Raw genomic sequence first — 19,966 nt, forward strand, 5'->3', positions numbered from 1 at the left:
TAAGCCTTCAAAATAATCAAAGATCTCTTCACTGACAGATCTCATTTTCTTTTCTCTTTCCTAAACATCTCAACCTATTTACTGCATTTGACACCATTGATCTCTTTTCCTCACTGGGTTTTCATGACACGATTCTCCTGGTTCACCTTCCACCTGTCTAATGGCTCCTCAGTATCCTTTGATGGCTCTTCATTTATTTTTTATATCATACCTTCTAACTGGGGGCAGCTAGGTGGTGCAGTGGATAGAGCACCAGTACAAGAGTCAGGAGAACCTGAATTCAAATCTCACCTCAGACACTTGACACTCACTAGCTGTGTGACCTTGGGCAAGTCACTTAACTCCAATTGCCTCATCTCTAGTCATCCTGAAGAATATCTGGTCACTGGATTCAGATGGCTCTGGAGGAGAAGTGAGGCTAGTGACCTGCACAGCCCTCCCTCACTCAAAAAACAAAGTCAAGTGCAAGTCATGTCATTATTTCTCTGATGACATGGTCTTCTTCAGCAACAAAGGATGAACACACACATCTCTCCCTCTAACTGTGGATATTCCCCAAAGTTCTGTCTTGGGACCTCTTCTGTTCTCCCTCAATATTCACTGTCAGTAACCCATCAGTGCTCATAGGTTTAACCATCATCTCTGTGCAGATGACTCCCAGATGTACTTGTCCAGCCTGTTTCTCCCCTGAACTTCAGTCCTATATCACTAATTGCCTATTGGACATCTCAAATTGTATGACCCAGAATCATCTTAAATTCTACATGTCTAAACCTGAACTCATTATCTTTCCCACTTAAACCCTCTCCTTATCCAGACTTCATTATTCCTACCAAAGGCACTACCATCTTGCTGTTTGAGGTTTGTAATCTCAGCACCACCCTCGCCTCATTATTCTTCCTCAGCCTCCATTCTCCAATCAGTGGCCAGATTCTTTCTTCACATCTCTTGCATCTGACCCTTTCTCTCTACTTATATTGCTACCCACCTTAGCTCAGGCCCATATCACTTTCTCATGTAGATTATTGCAACAACCTCCTAATTGGTTTCTTTACTGACTCCAGTCCATCCTATGTACAGCTGCCAAAGTAATTTTCATTAAATGCACATCTGACCATGTGACTCTGCTATTCAACCAAGTCCTGTGACTGTCTCTAGGGGAAAAAAATATAAACTCCTCTATCTAGCTTTTAAAGCTCTTTACAACCTGGCCCAAATCTATTTTTCCAGCCACGTTGAGTATCGTTTCTCCTTCTACACTCATTAATCCATTCAAACTGGCATTTTCTTTGTTCCTCATTGGCATTACTCCTCCCACCTCCATGCCCTTGCTCTGTGCAGCCATTCCCACTGCCTGGAATGTACTCCCTCCCTCTCCCTCCTTCCTGCCTCAGACTCAACCTTTTCCTTTGAGAGGCAGCTCGGATATCTTCTTTCACCTGAAGCCTTTCCTAATCCCCACCAGCTGGTAGTGCTCCTACCCTATATACACTGTGTGTGTATATATGTATATTTATTCACTACACACACACACACACACACACACACACACATGTATACACATGCTACCTGCCCAACTACCTGGCATAAACTGGGGATCATGATGAACTGAGATGCCCAATATAGTTTATCATTAAAATGTAGCTTGATCTGAGACTATCTGCAGTCATTTTATTTTTCCCTTAATACTGTCTCAACAAAAAAGGCATGGAACATATTAGTTGGCTTTCCTATAGTGAACTTATAGAAGTACATGGTCAAAGTCACATAGAATGGACAGGCATGGATGTGCTGCAATTTGCATCAGTGGAGGGACCATCCACATTGATAAGATCATAATGGATCCACCTGAAAACTTTCTCAGCATGAAGCACAGACTCTTGGAAAGCTTTCTGAGTTCAATGAAACTCAGATAATATCTGATCCAGCCAGTACCTCTTTTCTCATTTTCTATTTTGTGTTATACTTATCTGCATATGTATAATATCCCCCCACTGAATTGTAAATGTTTTTAGAAAAGGGATTGTGTCTTATTTGATCTCTGTATCTTCAACACCTAACACGGTGATTTATTCATAGCAAGTAATTATTTTTTAAAAATACAGTTACATAAAGAATTTAATAGGTGAGTGTAAGTGACTATTAAGTTTTTTATATAGGAAAAACTCTCTTAGAATGTTCAAGGACACTTGAAACATTCAGTTCTCTTAGCTTTTTAAGTATTCCCCTATAATCTTATTTCCATGTAATTTGCACCATGAAGAGTTTGTTAAACAAACAGCTTAGCCCAGTCCTGTCTAAATGATCACAGATTCCTAATTAGTGGAGTTGCAATTAATGAGGCTTATATACTTTAAAAGGAATTCCAGCTGATTATCTGAATGTGAATCTGACTTTTAAGTTGGATTTAATGTTCAACTCCTACTTTCCCAAGTACTCTCACTTAAATTTGGAATGTAAATTTTTATATGTAAAGTTGTAGTAGGGAAAATGAACTTGAGAAAGGTGAAAGTATATATAAAAGGAATGTGGTTCTCTCTCTGGTCCACAATTCATCTGAACAATGACTCCCTTGAAGAAAAGATGCCTTGACTTTTTTCAAAGGAAATCTAAACTCAACATATAATTTTTTTTTTAATTTATCTGAGCTTAAGTCTTCCCATATACTAGAAACATCTTAAGTAGGCCTCTGTTCACCCAACATGTTAATCTCAACATCAGAAGCTTTTCCTGGGTTGTCTGTCCATAGCTACAGCTTCTTTAGGTGTCAAATCACCAGGTTCAAAGCTCCATTTGGTTGGGGTTTTTTTTGTGTTACCAGTGGTCTTAACTTCCCTAGTGTGAGTGAGCTCCAACTCCATGCTTGTAAATTAATAATAGGAAAATGTTCTTTTGCTTTTGCTAATGTCCCATCTGCTCTAAGAGTTCCTGCCACTCATTGTTTCCATGGCCTCTCAGCCCCTTTTACCTCAATGGGGCAGAAGCCAGAGAGAGAAAGATACCTGTGGTTCCTTTTTCTCAAACAGAAGAGCTCTACAGCTCCTTTGTGAAATTCCTCCAACTCCCTCTTCTCATTCACACTCTTTGATCTTAAGTAAGCTGTCCATGAACTAAAGTTCAATTTGTTGTTTCCCTTAACAAGTAGCATTTTTACAACCCACTTTCTGATGGAGATTGTCTTCTTCTAACTCTTCCTTTGTGGGAGGTGGGGCAGGGTTTCAGTAGAGGAAAAGGGGACCTAACAAAAAAGAAAAGAAAGGAGGATCATTGAAGTTTTTATTTAATGGACAGAAGGAAATTCAGAAGGAAACACAGAGAAGCAGCACAGTTTTGAAAGAACTGAATTGATTATTTTCTTTTAAAGCAAACTATCTCTAATAGATAGTCACAGTCTCACAATAATCCTCTTTCTCTGTTCTACTTTGTGTATGGAAATATTATTTTAGAATTTGTTAAATTCAGGAGAATTTTTTAAAAACAAATCAACTCTTTACTTTTTTAGATAGAGATCCAAGCTTACAACAAGCTCTGTTATCTAAGAGCCAGGATGTTTTGCAAAATTAAACTATTTAGAAGATATTTAAATAAAACTTAGTGAGGTTTTTAAAAAGGAAATGAATTGTGGTTTTATGGCAGTAGTATTGTTAAAAAACATTTTTAAAAAATCATCCCAAGTTTTTCTGGGCTCACACAATTAAAAGTGCTCTCTCTGGATTCAGAGAACTTTGGTTTAGATACTGCCTCCTCACCTACCACATGACCATAACAAGTCACTTAAACTTCCGTAGGTCTTAATTTCTTCATCTGTAAAATTAGGCAGTTGGATTGCATGACTTCGGAGGTTCCCTGTAGCTGGAGAGCCATGATACTGTGATTCAATTTCAAGAACCATCAGGGATGGGGAACCTGCAGCCTCAAGGCCCTAGATTATATTTGAATTCAGAGTCTGAAATCATAAATTGTGAGCAACACCTCTGTTTCTAAGTTAAATGCTTAAGATATGGAAATGAATCTCTTTTTCTCAAAAATCTGTGATATCATTAAAGCAGTTTTATGAACCACAAACATTCCTATAATTCAAGTGAGAACAAAAAACCCACAAAACTACTTAATTTTATAATTGAAAGGCTACCTGAAAACAGTCTAGGGTAATGGTCAGAGCAGATGATCATTCTAGATTTCTAGACTTTAGTAGGGCAGCTAGGTGGCAGTGGATGGAATGCTGGGCCTAGTGTCAAGACAACTCATCTTCTTGAGTTCAGATCTGGCATCAGATACTTCCTAGCTTTGTGACCTTGGGTAAATCACTTAATTTTGTTTGCCTCAATTTCCTCATCTGTAAAATGAGCTGGAGGAAGAAATGGCAAATTACTCCAATATCCTTGCCAAGAAAATCCCAAATGGGGACGTGAAGAGTCAGACATAACTGAACAACAAGTACAAACTCTTCCATAACTTTAAGCTTGAGGTCATGTGTAGTAGTAGACAGTCAGCCTCACAGGGGAAAAAACCCTGGGTTCAAGACCCTCTTGGAAGAGGTTTTGAGGGTTCTGGACCCCGAGAGTGCCAAGGTAGAGTCCTACTCTTAGTCAAGTGGCAAAAAGTTTATTGTAATGCTTTAGCCAAAGTGGGAAAGGATTGTTATGAGAACCTGAAAGAGAATGAGGACGGTGCTAGGTTTTATATGGAAAAGGGGCATGGGAAAGGAACATCAGGGATATTAATTAGGTAATCTGAGGGTCCAGGTGTCTTTGGAACTATGCATGGGAAAGTGTAGGGAGTATGCCAGACATTGAAGCAGTTGTCAGAGGTATGGACCTTGGGGATCTGGTGGGAGGAAGAGTCCTTGGACTAGCCAGGGACAAAAATCCTTGGACAAACCACTCCTCTTGTCTGTTCTGATAAGGGAATGTGTTCTACACCAAGAGAAAATTTCCTCACAGGACAGAGTCCTACTGAAAAATTGGAATGCTTCCAGAGACATGATCTTAAGGCTGGGTCTGAGGACCTCATCATCTTCTAACACACATAAGCAAGTCACTTGTGTCACTCTCCAAGGCAACTCTCTAATAACTATAATTTTTTAGAGAAGTTTCTGATCTACATTGGAGGAGGAAGTTACCTCACTGAGAGTTCCCTAAACTAATGAAATTACAGGTTTGGTTAAAAATAATTTTTAGAAATTTTAAGCAAGTTACTTAATGATTCTTTTAACCATAATCCCCACCAGTATATTGAGGATGGCACTGCCCCCAGCATGTAGCTCAGTAAAATATTTTCAGGGTAAAGATTTGTAATACCCCAGTGGAGTTGTGATCTCATCAGTGCTCATCAGTGTGGGCATCCCCTCTAACCTCACAGCTCTCAAATTATCCACACTGGCTCATCATGTCCAGCACTCATCTATATCCTCCTCTAAATCTCCCATAGCAGTGGTCCAATCCAAGTTTATTCCAAGAACTACCCATTCAAAAGGCCAGTATTCTTACAGTTTTTAAACAGCATTCAAAGGTTTTTTCTTAATGTGCAAGGGTTTTAATTCCAGTAAAAATTACTAAAATATCTTACATTTCTCTAATTAAATGCTCCATATAACATATTAGTTATTAGTACCTGGATTTATATTTTTAACCACCTCTTCTTGACAAGAGGTAGCTAGGTGGTGAAATGGATAGGGCATTGGATCTGATATCAGGAAGGCCTGAGTTCAAAAATGACCCCAGTCACTTAATAGCTGTGTGACCATAGGCAAGTCACTTAATTTCTATCTGCCTCAGTTTATTCATCTATAAAAAAAGGGGGGGAGTGATCATAGCATCTACCTCCTAGGATTGTTGGAAGGATCAAATGAGATGATATTTTTAAAGTGGTTTGTGAACCATAAAAAAAACTACAAAAATGCTGCTGAAAAATGTGTCCAAGTACTAACATTCATGTCTCTTAGCATTACCTCAGAAAGTTTCTGCTTCCATTCCTTCAGCCCAAGTTTTCAATTCAGTGGTAGTAAGGATACCATAACTAAAACGGGGAAAAAAATCAATGTATCATGATCCAGGATTTCTGAAACTATGCAAGAAGTAAAAAGGCAGGCCTCTGCATGACCTGCTGAATGAGATCCTTAAAATTTTAGAATGTATGTGTATAGAGCTAAAAGGTCAAATGGAAAAGGATCTATTCTGTTCCTTCCACAACTGTCTCTGTACACATTACAAAAAAAATGCTACTAGGCTGGAGGGGCTGAGGGGAAATTACACAGCCTTCAAGTTTGTGAAAAGATATTGCATGAGTGACAGTGAGGAGTTTTTATTTAGTCCACTAAAGACAGTTTTGAGGGGAGGAGATTTAGTTGAAGCAAGTGAGTCATTTAAAAAAAAAGTCACACGCACAAAACACCTCTGCAATTGTTAGATGTGGGAATTCGTTTATCAAAGAGTTTAGAAGAAGAAAAGGGAACAGTCTTCTTTATAGACTGTCAAGGAGAACAAATCATAGATTTAGAGCTAGAAGGCACCTTCGAGGTCAGATCCAACTCTCATTTTATAGAGAAAGAAAAGTGAAGCTCAGGGAGGTTACAGTGACTTTAATCCAAGGTCAGAAGGAAAAGGGACTGAACTGGACTTGGAGTGCAGCTCCTCTTATGCCAAATGTAGAGGTCTTTCCATTGAGAAATCTCTTTTGTGAAAGGTCTTCAATATGGTGCTTTCTAGAGACCAGGCTTGGTAATTTCTTGAGCTCCCTTTCCCAGCTTTTCCTGTGATGCTTCAAAACTAAGTAATAAAAATAAGAACCTTGTTAATACTGAAACTGAAACACGGATGTAAGTACAGCTGCAAATTTAAGGATCAAACGAGATAGTAATTGTAAAACACTTAGCCCAGCGCCTGACATTCTTGTTCTCCTTCCTGTCTTAAAGACAGTCTCTCAAGTTGGAGGTAATAGCAAAGGGCATCAAATTAGAGAGTTTTAGTGCTGGAAGGGATGACCTAAGATCCTATAGACCAAACCTTTTATTTTATGGATTAGGAAGCAACATCTCAGAGAGACCAAGCAACCTATTCAAGATCACACAGCTAGCTAGTTAGGACTGGACTCCTAGTTGTCCAGTTCCCTAGAGGTTAGGAAACACAAAGCCTTGATTTTGGAAAGAACTATATTGAAGACATCTCCCACTAAATTTTGTTAATGGAAAGAATGCATTTGGCAGATGAGGAGCTGAGCTCCAAATCTGGTTCGGTTCCTTTTCCTTCCAACCTTGGGTTAGTTACTATAACCTCACTTTCCTTTGCTATGAAATGAGAGTATTGGACTTGACCCTCGAAGGTCCCTTCTAGCTCTACATATGTGGTCTTTTTTGTTCTTGACAATCTCAAAGAAGATGAGTCCCCTTTTCTTTCTTTCCTCTCCAGATTCTTTGGTGAATGCATTCTTACGTCTGGAGAGGGAGTTTTTTATTTGGTTTTGTTGGGTTTTGTGCTTGGTCTTCTGGTCACCACAAGTATAGGAGGAACAGGTGCTACAGAGAAGGAGGCTTATTGTACTGAGGTGAATTTACCATAAATGTGTTGCTTTTGAATATGCTGAGGCTGGGATATACTAAAATTAAAAACCTTTTTAAAATCCTTTAAAATAAAAAAAACTATATTAAGTTATAACCCATAATTAGGTCCAAATTATTCTCTCTCAATATATATATGTAGATATATAGATATATAAAATATATATCTTTGTATAACATATATACACACATGTATCCACATATATATACATATATACATACAGATAATATAAATATATAAAATGTATTTAAATATACGAACATGTAAAAAATATATGTAAAATTGTGTACAGCTCACCTGTACATTATATATAATATATACATATAGATTTTATAGATTTAAATATATTTTATATATTTATAGTATATGAAATATGTATTGTATATTTATATGCAATATAAATATAACTGTATGTATCCATATGTATATATTATATATATGTATACATAAATATTTTCCAAAGAATTTTTAGCTAAACCCTTTAAGTTGGTAGTGCAAATATTATTTATACTCCTCATTTTACAGATGGAGAAACTAAGATTCAAGGACTTGTAGTGACTTGCCCAATGTCAGATGGGCTTCAAAAGCTAGGTTCTCTGTCTCCAGTTTCAGTGCACTTTCCTTTCTACCACACTTGCCAAGCAACCATTAGGTTCTTTATCATCCTTGTGGAAACAGCACCACTCATCTAACACTTCACCAGTGGCTGCTACAACTTTGTTTGTTGATGGTTGAAGAGACTTAGGTGGTTGAGGAGGCACAGGCTTGACTTCCGTCCAGGTACCCCCCACCCTCCCCAGGCCATTCTCTAAGACTATAAATAGCAGAACTGCCCATCCACGTTGAAGAGGGAACTTCCTCACTAGGGATTGATTCCCTACATCATAAAATCCTAGGCCCAGAACAATAACAACAACAAAAGATTTGGGTTGGTATTTATGGTGAGAGGCAATAATTAAATAAGCAATGATCTATTCTGGACACAGCTCTGCTGAAAATTTAAACTACTCTACAAATCAGGGCATGATTTATTGTCTGAATGATTGTCACTTAAGGAAAGTGTTACTAGATTGTAGATTGAACTTTAAACTGTGTCATTGGGCTATCTTGGAGAGCATACCCTTGTCTAAAATGTAAAAAGATAATTAAGCAATTCTTTCATGCTTTAATTTTTTTTGAAAAAGAATATCTCCTTTAAATTTAAAATATATTTCACATCATTAAAGATTGATTATCTGTATTTTCTCCCTTATATGGCATATATTACCCTATTACAAAATTCTACATGTATAGTCATCTAGCTGATTAACTTGGATAACTGTCATTAGCTTTTTTCAACAGTGTACATTTAATGAAGTTTGCTCTTTTTTGTTTGTAGCAAGAAGAAAATGGCTATCCAGACAGCACTGGGGATCCGCTTTCAGGTAACCTCTTGACCTTAATTATGACTAAGCTGCAATGAAAGCCAAGTTCGAACTTTAAGAAGAAAAGAATTTCACAAAATAACATTTTCCAACTGAAAACAAATCTGTAAAACAGAAAGAAGTATTTTGAGAAATTGCCAGGCTACTATTTGTTAAGACTTGGTTTATACTAATATGAAATTTCAAATGGTTTAATCCAAGGAAGAATCATCGCAAACAAGTTTAAGTGACTTGCCCAGGTCACTCAAGTCTACTAAGTGTCTGAGGCCAGATTTGAACTCAGGAAAATAAGCCTTCCTTGGACACTCTATCCACTGTACCATCTAGAGATGCAGCATGTGCATGTGGCTAAATTACATTAAGTTAAGATAATCCTTAGAGACAGCAAGTTTTTAAAATTGAGCAACCTTAAAATTATTTGGCAGTGCCAGTTTGACTCACTGTGTGTACATATGTGTTAATTTAAGTTTTTAATTTCCTTTGGGTGTTCTATAATAAGTCAGTAGCTTCCAAGATCCCTGAAACAGCTTGGTTGGTATTTGTCTACATGGAAGCAAGACTTAATCTTTGTCCACATAGCCTCTTTTGTCTTTCTTTTTTTTATAGACAAATCCAAAATTTATTTAAAACTGCACTTTAAAGTTACTAAACAAATCACAATGAAAAATAAAAAAGAGAATGGTGCAGCAAGCCCTTGTGGATGTATCATATAAATTTTCAGAGAATCAATCTTAAATTCACTTCTAAAAGGGAATGTGATATTAGTGGAAAAATCATTGAATCTAGGAATCAGAAGACTTGGATTCAGATCCTGGTTGTACCTCTACCTCCAATTACTCTCTATATGAACTTGAGTAATTTGATTTAACTCAACAAACATTTATTAAGCACCTACTTATGTGCAAGACATCTTCAAAGAGCTAGGAATGATAATACAAAAATAGTCTTTTACATGGGTTATCTCCTTTCATCCTCACAACAACCCTGAAGAGTAGGTGCTATTATTATTCCTATTTTACAGATGAGGAAACTGAGTCAAATACTGGTTAAGTTATTTGCTTGGGGTCACATAGTAAGGATCTAAGGCAAGATTCAAACTCAGGTCTTTCTGATTCCAGGTCCAACGCTCTGTTCACTGGACCACTTAGAAAACACTGCCTTCAAGCATCTTATATTCTGCTGAGGGATGTGACACATCCATAGATGAGTAAAGATAATTTGAGAAGGGAGAGAGTGTAAATAAATTAACTTCTCCAAGTCTCGGTTTCCTCAATTGTAAAAATAGGTTAATTGGACCTAAAATAGGTTAATATATAGTCTCTCATATCCTTTCCACCTCTAGAGCTTATGATTTTTTCTAGCGTATTTTTTTAATGATCTGCAAATATGTGCTATCTTTCACAATCCTTAACAGATTAGAACCAGCTCATTGGAGTTGAGAGACAGGGGGAAGAAGGGGGTTTTAAGATTACTAGACAATAGTAATGATAACAGTTGAAAATGAAAGCCTGATTGACTATGAGATGGAGAAAGATGAGAATTAAAATTCTGACATAAAACCTAGAAAAGTCAGTCACTTTGGGTTATGTGATATAAGAGCAAATAGTACCATTAGAAAAATCAATATTCACAATGTTGATCCTAAGCTATTTAGAAAAGGTCAAATTATCATGGCATCCTGGGGTTTTGGACCTTAGCAATCATCTAGTCTCTCTTCAACATTTTGAAGATTAGTAAAGGAAATAGATTATCCATGTTCTTACGTATGCTTAGTATATTCTGTTTTGAAAGGTATTAAAACACGTGATTCACTTTTAAAATATTTCTATCAAAGATAATTAATAGCTTTTAATTTTGTCCTTTAGTTTAATATCTTTCACTCTCGTATAGCTAGTTCAGATTTTTTTTTATTTGAAAAGTACAGTCATGAAAGCTTAAGTCATTGTAATTCCAAAATGTTACTTAAAGTAATATTCTAAATAATAAAAGATGACTCATCCTGTTTGAAGCAAATAATTATGCCATTTTGATAGAAACACGCTCTCAAGAAGGCCTTCCAGTCCCCATTCTACCTAGGAAAGTACCTGTTACCTTAGAGTTTTCATTAATAATTGAATTAAACAAGGACAGAAATAAATAATCTTGCTTCCATATGTAGACAATGCAATATTTCTATCAAAGATAATTAATTGTTTTTAATTTTGTTGCTTAAAGGGACAAGAGTCAGTTACTTGGGTGTTCTAGTTAATTGTAATAGTTGGGACCTTCCTGAAAATATAAGATATCGCCATAACGAGGTGAAAAATTATTATGTGATTTTAAAAGAAACTTATTAAACGTAAATAGTTATGGAAGTGATGGGTATTATTAAGCTACTAATGCCTTATATTTTTATTTAGTAGTTTTCTTCCAGCAGAGCTCAGTTTACTTCATTTACGTTATTCCATGTCTCTCTCCAAACATTTCTCATTCCTGAGAATGAGACAGCACTCCTCCAAGAAGTAAAACGAGACACAGAACAATTCAAACAATTGGTCAAAATAGCTCTCATTAGCAATGGTTATGGTATTGGGGCCACAGCATCGAAGCTGATACCATCTCATAAGAGGATTTTGGGATAGAGGAGAAAACCCACCAGCACCCTAAGCCAGTTTCTTCTGGATAAAAAAAGAATCATCTCGTATCTCACCAATATGGGTACTCCCTCCAGTGATGCAGATTGCAGCCTATCCATGTTTGCAGACATGTTCTGTCTTTCTCTTCCCCATGTCCTCCCATAAGTACACCAAACTGGCCTCCTGTTGCTAGTTTGAGATTAATAAGAATGATTCTTTATCACCTTCCAGCTTTCAGTGTGGTAACTTCATCTGTTGTATATGTACCCATGACTGGACAGTTAATTTGTCAAAACCATGAAGTGGCATTTAAATAGTTTTTGTACCAACCACATTGAAAACCACATAGAGAAAAGCTGTGTGCTTGCACATCCATGATGAAAAAATAGCCCAACTCTGACACACAAATACATTTTATTTTACAAATCCTCTAGAATTTAAAGTCACTTATATATGATAAAGAAACATTTTCTCATCCATAGACTTTAACATCTCAAAATTCGCAAACATAAAAATGCTAACTACATCTTTTTTTAATGTATGCTAAAGGATCATTTTCTCATCCATAGACTCTGACTGTCTCCAAAGGCCCCAATATAAAAATGCTAAATGCTAACCACGTCTTTTTTTTTTTAAAGTTATCAGATGTCTCAGCTCCAGCCTCAGTTAACCTGGGGAGCATCACCAGGAGTGATTTGAGATCTAACAATTGTGCTTCAGTGCCTTCATAAAGTTCTGGGAAACACCTATATGGTAATAGGTCTCTAGCAGCCAGAACATACAAGATAAAAGAGCATCTCACCTGCAAGTAGATCTATTAACTTAATCTATGATCCACTGCCAACATCCTGATTGCAACCATTTTCTAGGCACAATTAATAATGACCTTTGTGATTTCTGAGTCTTGTTCAAATGCCCAATTAACTGTTAATTGACCAGTATTTTACAATCTGCAAGCCAAAAAAAAAAAAAGCTAAATGCAATCTAATTTTACGTTGGGTGTTACGAGTTGCTTCTAACTGCGTGCATATTTGGTGCCTGAATCCCTCATAAAGGTGTAAATTTCCACTGAAGTAGAAGTAATGCATTCAGCAATTTTCTGAATTACATGAGCACTAGGAAATATCTTCCACTCTCATATAGTTAGTTCAGATTTTTTTCTTATTTGAAAAGTACAGTCATGAAAGCTTAAGTCATTGTAATTCCAAAATGTTATTTAAAGTAATATTCTAAATAATAAAAAATGATTCATCCTGTCTGAAGCAAATAATCATGCCATTTTGATAGAAGTATGCTCTTAAGAAGGCCTTCTAGTCCCCATTCTACCTAGGAAAGTGCCTGTTATCTTAGAGTTCTCATTAATAATTGAATTAAGCAAAGACAGAAATAATGTAAATAAGCTGAAGAGTTTCTAGTCAACATTTGCTGGAGAGAACTTTTTGTGATATTGACCAGACACTGGCAACTTTATTATTTCATCCTTTTTGTTCTTCCCCTGTCTTTCTGCTTTAAAATAAAAAATGACATTTATATGCTATCTACTCTGTGATGCTATAATACATTGCCCAGAAGTGTGGTTCTGGGATAGAGAGCTGGCCTCAGAGTCGGGATGACCTGGTATCAAGGATCACCCCTGACACGTACTAACTGTGTGACTCTGGGCAAATTATTTAACCTCTCAATAATCTAGACAATTCTCTAAAACTTTCAACTTCAGTGAAGGTGTCCATTTGCATTGGTAGAAAGAATTTCCTCACCTGGGAGTTCCGTATGTCAGTGAAATCACAAATGAAATTGTATCTTTCATTTAAAATGCTATACCCTATGAAAATGGATTTTCATTGTGTGTTTTCTAAAATAGAATGAGAGGAAGAGATTGAAAGGGGGAGAAAGGGAAGAGAGAGACAGAGACAGAGAAACAGAGGCAGAGAGAGACACATACAGAGAAAACTTATTAAGTGTTTACTATGTGTCAGGTACCATGCTGCAGTACCTATATGATGCTATTTGATGATACAAATAAAAGCAGGCAAAATGTTTCCTTACCTGAAGCAGGTTTTGAAATTTAAAATTTGTCAGTCTTCTCTTTCTTTCTAACCCTATAATGCAGGGTGTCCCAAAAGTCTTAGTTCCGTTTTAAGCTAGTTTAAGCACCCTGTAGTTTACTTGACTTCCAAGAAAGAAAAAGCTTGGAAGTCAGGATCATAAATGTGGAACTGTCAAGGACCTTTGAGTTCATCATGTCCAACTCCCTTATTTCAGATATGAGGAAAATGAGACCCAAAAAGTTAAATAACTTTCCCAAGACCATACAGCTAGTAGGTATCTAAGATAGGATTCAAAGTCAGATCTAATTAACTCTTAAGTCCAATACTTAATACCTTGTTCCTCAAGGTATATGCATTATATTACCAGTTTTTCATTTTATGAAGATCTCTACCATGCTTGAATGTATATTACCCCTGGGAGACAATTTCATCTTGATGTAAAATCTCATAGCAATTCAAATGACTCCACTTGAGCTTGATTTAGACAGACAGATGGCATAGGCAGACTTTCCAAATATAGAAAATGCAAGACATTTCTCTCTCATCTAAGTAAGCATGTAATAGCCCTCATGGTTTACCTGCCTAACTGTCCTTTGGCAAACTGCTCAACCACAGTTTAGAGATTTTCTGTAAATCTCTCTCCTTATGATAGATTTGTTGTTGTTATTCGGTCATAATTCAGTCATGTCCAATGACTTTGTTACTCCCTTGGGGGTTTTTTGACAAAGATACTGGAGTGACTTGCCATTTCCTTCTCCATCTGACTTTACAGATGAGGAAACTGAGGCAAACAGAGTCACACAACTAGTAAGTGTCCGAGGCCAGATTTGAACTCAGGAAGATGAATCTTCCAGACTCCAGGCTCAGAACTTTATTCACTGTGCTACCTACTGCCCCATCATAGATTGCCACAATACTATTCTCAGTATTCTCTTTCTAGTTCTTCCTTATATTCTCAGCAGTATTCAAATTAGCATCTCTTACAGGTATCAAATCTTCTCAGTTTTGGCTTATTATAAGAAATGTCCATCTAATCTTCAGTACTTAATAAGGGTTAATGAATTTCTTGACTAATTATGTATGGTGGGACTCATTCTTGCTTTCAAAGTTCAAAATAGAAGGGCACCAGGCAAAAGCAAATCTAGATAATGGGGAGAAGACCCTATTTAGGTAATTGTTATTATAGAATCCAGTTGAGTTATGAACATTATTAGTAGCTTCATCCCTTTTACACCAACTTTAAAAAAAATTCAAAGGGCACCTACCCCTTTGAATCTAAATCTGCCCCTTCCATGAATTTTCTGCTATTTTCCAAAATTACTTCTGTTTATGTATTATTAAGCACCAACACCTTTTTCTCTCATCATCATTGTTCCTTTAGGTTCCAACATCTCTTTAAGCAATAATAATGAATCTGTCCTCTCATTTAAAGAAGATAGAAATCATAATCAACAATTAATGCATGCCTTTTCTACATGCTAATAAAATTTCATATGGCTTCAAAGTTATTTTTTGTCTAAAAAATTATTTTCCAACAATATTGACATTTGTTAAAATTGTTGATTAACTTGGATTTTGTGATTTCCAGGTCTCCCCTTCTTCCATTATTTTTCCTTTTGGCATTACCCACTCTACCCTTTCATGTGTGACTTTACATGATAGGTTTTTAAAATATGGCAGAACAAAATGTATCTGGTAGATAAAACATGTTCCACCTCCCACACCCCTCAGAGGGGCTAATTATAGTCTACGAGTCTCACGAGCTGCTTTAAATTCACTGATGTTGCCAGCTCAAATGAATTCCAATATACTAACTGGTTTGTCAATTTAGTGATTGAAGTACAAAGAACAAAACAAACCCCACAAAGGCAATCACTCTTTTGGCACATCATACTTTTTTAAACTGAAACTAATGCAGGCTCTCACCCGGGATTTAAAGAAATAAAATTATCTTACAAATTGAAGATTGAAAGTAGTTCTACTAACTTATTCTTTTCCTTGATTATTTCTTTTTCTTGAATATAAAAACAAAGGTAGCATAGAATCGTACACGCACATGGCCAGAAAAGATGATTTAAAACTCCTACCCTGTCTTCAGAAAACATTATACATAATCTTGCCATGATGGACATCAACACTACATTTAAAGGCTTCTAAGATAAATTTGATAATCCCCCTTACTAGTTCTTTCTGACCTTAAGTAACTCTCATTGTTGGGAAGTGCTGTCATATCTAACCTAAATCTCTTACATCGCAGCCAAAATCTGTGTCTCCTTCTTCTCTCCTTCATGAAGATAAGGGTGATTTTCTGCGTATTTCATTTAAAAGATTTCACTCCCTAAGCTACTGGATATTGCTGTTCCTCAAATTTGTTTCTTTTTTCCAGTCTTTTAGTGCATTCTAATTAATAAATGTGTATTAAGTGCCACGGTACCATGTACCAATTCTCCCTTAACAAACCCTTCACTAGGGACCCAAGCACTATTCAGACTGGAATTACTTTTCCAGATATCCAATCTTCCCAGAACATTGATGGTTCTGAAAATGCCCATCCTCACAAAGTGGTGGAGGAGGTACAAATATCAAACATGTTCCCTATCCTTTGGGAGATTACAGTCTAATCAGAGTATGACAAATATTACAAATGGAGTACATATTATCAGGTAACAGTAATATAAAGTAACACGTGATATGAGAGATAGGGTGGCATTGTGAATAGGGTGGGGAGGGTGGACTCAGAACTAGGAAGACCAACCCATGCAAGCTGTGAATCTGGGCAAATCCCCTAACTTTTCAGTACCTCTCAGGTCAACAGGGTGCTAACCTTCATTGGTAGAGGGAGTTTCCTATTGCAATGGGATCATAGGTCCAGGCCCTAACCATGCCAGTACATAAGATGGCAAAGTCCTTTTGTGAACAGAAGGGAAGCATTAGTAAGGATCTAGCATGGCTTAAGGGAGGAATCATAAAATTCACTCTGAGATACCTATTTCTTTCAGCTAGAGATGGCCAGAATGAGATGTGATATTCTACTAAGGGTCCTTTTGGCCACTACTCAAATCAACAAGAGCCTTTATAATGCCTTTGTAGTCAATCACAATTTTAACCTGCCCCAACTGGAATCTTGTAGGCATTTCATGGCACTGTGGCAGAATTAGCTTCTTTGCCCTGGTTACGTGGAGACACCTAAAGTTAGGTGGTGTGAATTGCTTGCCAACCACTATTGCCAACCAGCTCCATTTTCCTTTATCTTCTCTGTAAGATACTTAAATTCACCTTCAACATAAAAAGCACCTCAGATGTGAATGCTGTCTTGCACTGGATCAGAAAATTCAAGCTGCAGAAGAATTGTACTTTTATATAATGAGAACTTGGGAGAAGAATCTACAGCTGTTGGATTTCTTTTTTTCTTTTTTTTTTTCAGCTTGATTCTCATCTCATGTACATAGCTAAGGTTTTGGCTCAGCTTCAAAGAGAGCCCCATGGGTGAAGACAAAACAGAAGGATGATAAATTGGCCATAATTTTTTTAAAAATCAGTATTTTGACATTGTCAATTATCACTCATTTTCAAATATGTGTACAGGGTGGATTTTCAAGTTTGTGTGTATGTTTTTAAAGAACTGTTTAAGGGTTTTTCAATCATTTACACCCTAAAGTACTGTGTTTGGCATTTAAAAGCTGTCAGGCTTGACTTTTAAAATTGGAAGGGGGATGGGGCAGGGAGGAGTGGGGCTATGTGCATGCCTGGGCTGGTTAGTTCAGATGGGGTAGAGCATGGTGCTAATGAGGGTAACTTTGATACACAGATGGGCAATTTATCTTTGTTCAGAGAAAACCCTTTTGGGAATTCCTAACTCAGGCCAACTATCTCACAAATGCATGTTACTAGTTATTCTGAAAAAGTTATAAAAGGACTAGGAAAGGGATTCTTCTGCCAGAGTCCTCCTCTGATGCCTAATTGTGCCATGGAAGTTACTGTTGAACCTGGAAGTCTGTGCCAGCAGCATACAAGATCTGACAGGCAGATCCTACTAAGGAAAAAGGCTTTACATGCAGACCTAGCAGCAAACCAACCACTCTTCTGTAAAGAAACTCATTGCCAGAGAGGCCACAGAGGGTAAAGGTTTTTGGCCATAGCAACTCCCAACGACCATCTGTCTGTTGAGTCATAGAGGATTGTCCATTTCTGTCAAGAAAGGGAGTACAATCCTTGAGTTGTTAAAAAGGAAGGGGACTGTAGCTAGGGGCAAGCCCTTCGTCATTACTGATCCTCATGTAAAACAGAGGTCCACTGTGGCTAGAAGGCCATTTGCCTTCTTTTGTACTTCCTGAGAGCTGAGTAGTTCTTACATTTTTAAATATGTAAAGTATTATTTAAATTAAAATCTGTTCAGGCAATACAAAAACAGGTAGGTATAGTTCGGCAACCTCATTGTAGAGGAATGCAAATTCTTGTGTATGTAAAAGAAGATACATACACATATACACATAGCTCTGTGTGTGTATATACATATATGTATGCATATATTATATGTGCATATATTTGTATCTATAATATCCCATGAGATATACATACCTATCTCCTTTATGTATCCATTATTTATAATATACATCTCCATTACATGCATGCATAGAAAACAGTGGCAGCATAGTGCGGTAAATAGACAGCTGGACTTAGAATAGAGAAAATTTGGGTTCAGATCCTCCTTCTGATACATACTGACAGTGTGACCTTTACTTTCTCCAGATCTCTCTTTCTCTATAAAGTGAGGGGGCTGAACTGGATGATGGTCCCTTCTAGTTCTAGAGGAAGTTCCTCCCTGGAGTTCCCCCACATTGGAGAAATCATAGATCTAGTACAAAAAAAATGCTAGAAATACTTATTTTACTTGACCATTCCTGTCATGTTTATTCAAATGCTACTGACAACTCAGAGGATAATGGGATTAAAGCTAGAAGAGGTAGCCAGGCGTGTTGAGGCAGACTAAAGCTAATGGATCCTTGAGCTCAGGAATTCTTAGCTGCAGTGAGCTAAGCCTGTAGAACTAAGTCCAATTCCAGTATGGTGAGCTTCAGGAGTGGGGGGCCACCAGGCTATCTAAGAAGGGACAAACCATTACTGGGTGGAAATGCAGCAGATCAAAGTTCTCTGGTTGACCCATATGGGGCTAAGCCCATCAGTAACTCTTGCTGCCATTCCAGCCTGAGTGAGATGAGGAAAATCTTTTCAAAAAAGGAAGCAAAAAACCCACCTATTTGTGATTTTCTTGTTGACTTACTGGAACTTACTATTTCTCCCCTACAGATATAAAGAACAACACTTGCCAAGAAAATTGCACATGTTCCTTATGCTCAGTTCAGGTCCCCAACATCAGTGACTTACTCAACGATGAGGACTTGCTAGATGTGATCAGAATAAAGCTAGATCCATGTCACCCAACAGTAAAAAACTGGAGAAATTTTGCAAGCAAATGGGGAATGCACTATGATGAATTGTGTTTTCTGGAACAGAAGCAACAGAGTCCTACCTTGGAATTCCTGCTCCGGAATAGTCACAAAACTGTGGATCAACTGATTGAGCTCTGTAAGCTCTATCATAGAGTTGATGTGGAAAAAGTCTTGCGGAGGTGGGTGGAAGAGGAATGGCCAAAAAGGAGGCATGGAGGCTACCATAATCACTTTTAAAAGCTTTCTTCCTTTATTCCATTGGTTCTTTGGACATTAAAAACCACTATAGCTTGGGATGGAGGGGAGGATAGGACATTAGTCACTCTTTTTTAAAAAGTGTTTACTTCAAAAAAGATGACATTTGCATCCCCCTAAGCAGTTTTTGGTTTGTTTTTTGTTGTTATTCTATGTATGTATGTTTGCACATCTGTATTTTGATTTAATGTTTGAATCCAGAACTTTAGGAGGATAAAATAAAGCGGTAGGCAAGCTTATACGGTAACCAATCCCTATAAGCAAAATGTTTTTGTTCCTTCATAGAATCAAACTATCCATTGACTTTAATGATACAGACTATAAGAACAATTTCCAGGGCCCAAAGCTGCTGATGACCCCAAAGGAATCACATACAGTATCTGCCATCAGTGGCCTTGATGTCCATTGCTTAGAGGCCAAACACCACTAAATGATTGCTGTTTTATTTTCATGTCATTATCACTCATCCAGTGTAAGGTGCTATAATGTCCAGTTACTGGGTATTGCTATCATCTTGAGATTACCTTCAGTTGGTATATCCACCTGCTATCGCTGAATACCATTGTACCCTTTCAGGGATCTAAAGATAGATATTATGTGTTCATTTTTCAAAGAAAG

General features: G+C 37.1%; 1 protein-coding gene across 1 annotated transcript in view; it reads left to right on the plus strand.

Moving 5' to 3' along the window:
* The window catches only part of EDARADD (EDAR associated via death domain), an 82,978-nt gene extending 63,383 nt beyond the window's left edge, over window positions 1-19,595 (plus strand). Inside the window, 2 exon segments of the mRNA XM_072647550.1 lie at window positions 8,935-8,980; window positions 18,951-19,595. Coding sequence (XP_072503651.1) covers window positions 8,935-8,980; window positions 18,951-19,330 — 426 coding nt within the window. The 3' untranslated portion in view covers window positions 19,331-19,595.
* The last annotated feature ends 371 nt before the right edge of the window (window positions 19,596-19,966 follow it).

This window comes from Notamacropus eugenii, chromosome 2, assembly GCF_028372415.1.
Source record: "Notamacropus eugenii isolate mMacEug1 chromosome 2, mMacEug1.pri_v2, whole genome shotgun sequence".
NCBI classification, from domain to species: domain Eukaryota; kingdom Metazoa; phylum Chordata; class Mammalia; order Diprotodontia; family Macropodidae; genus Notamacropus; species Notamacropus eugenii.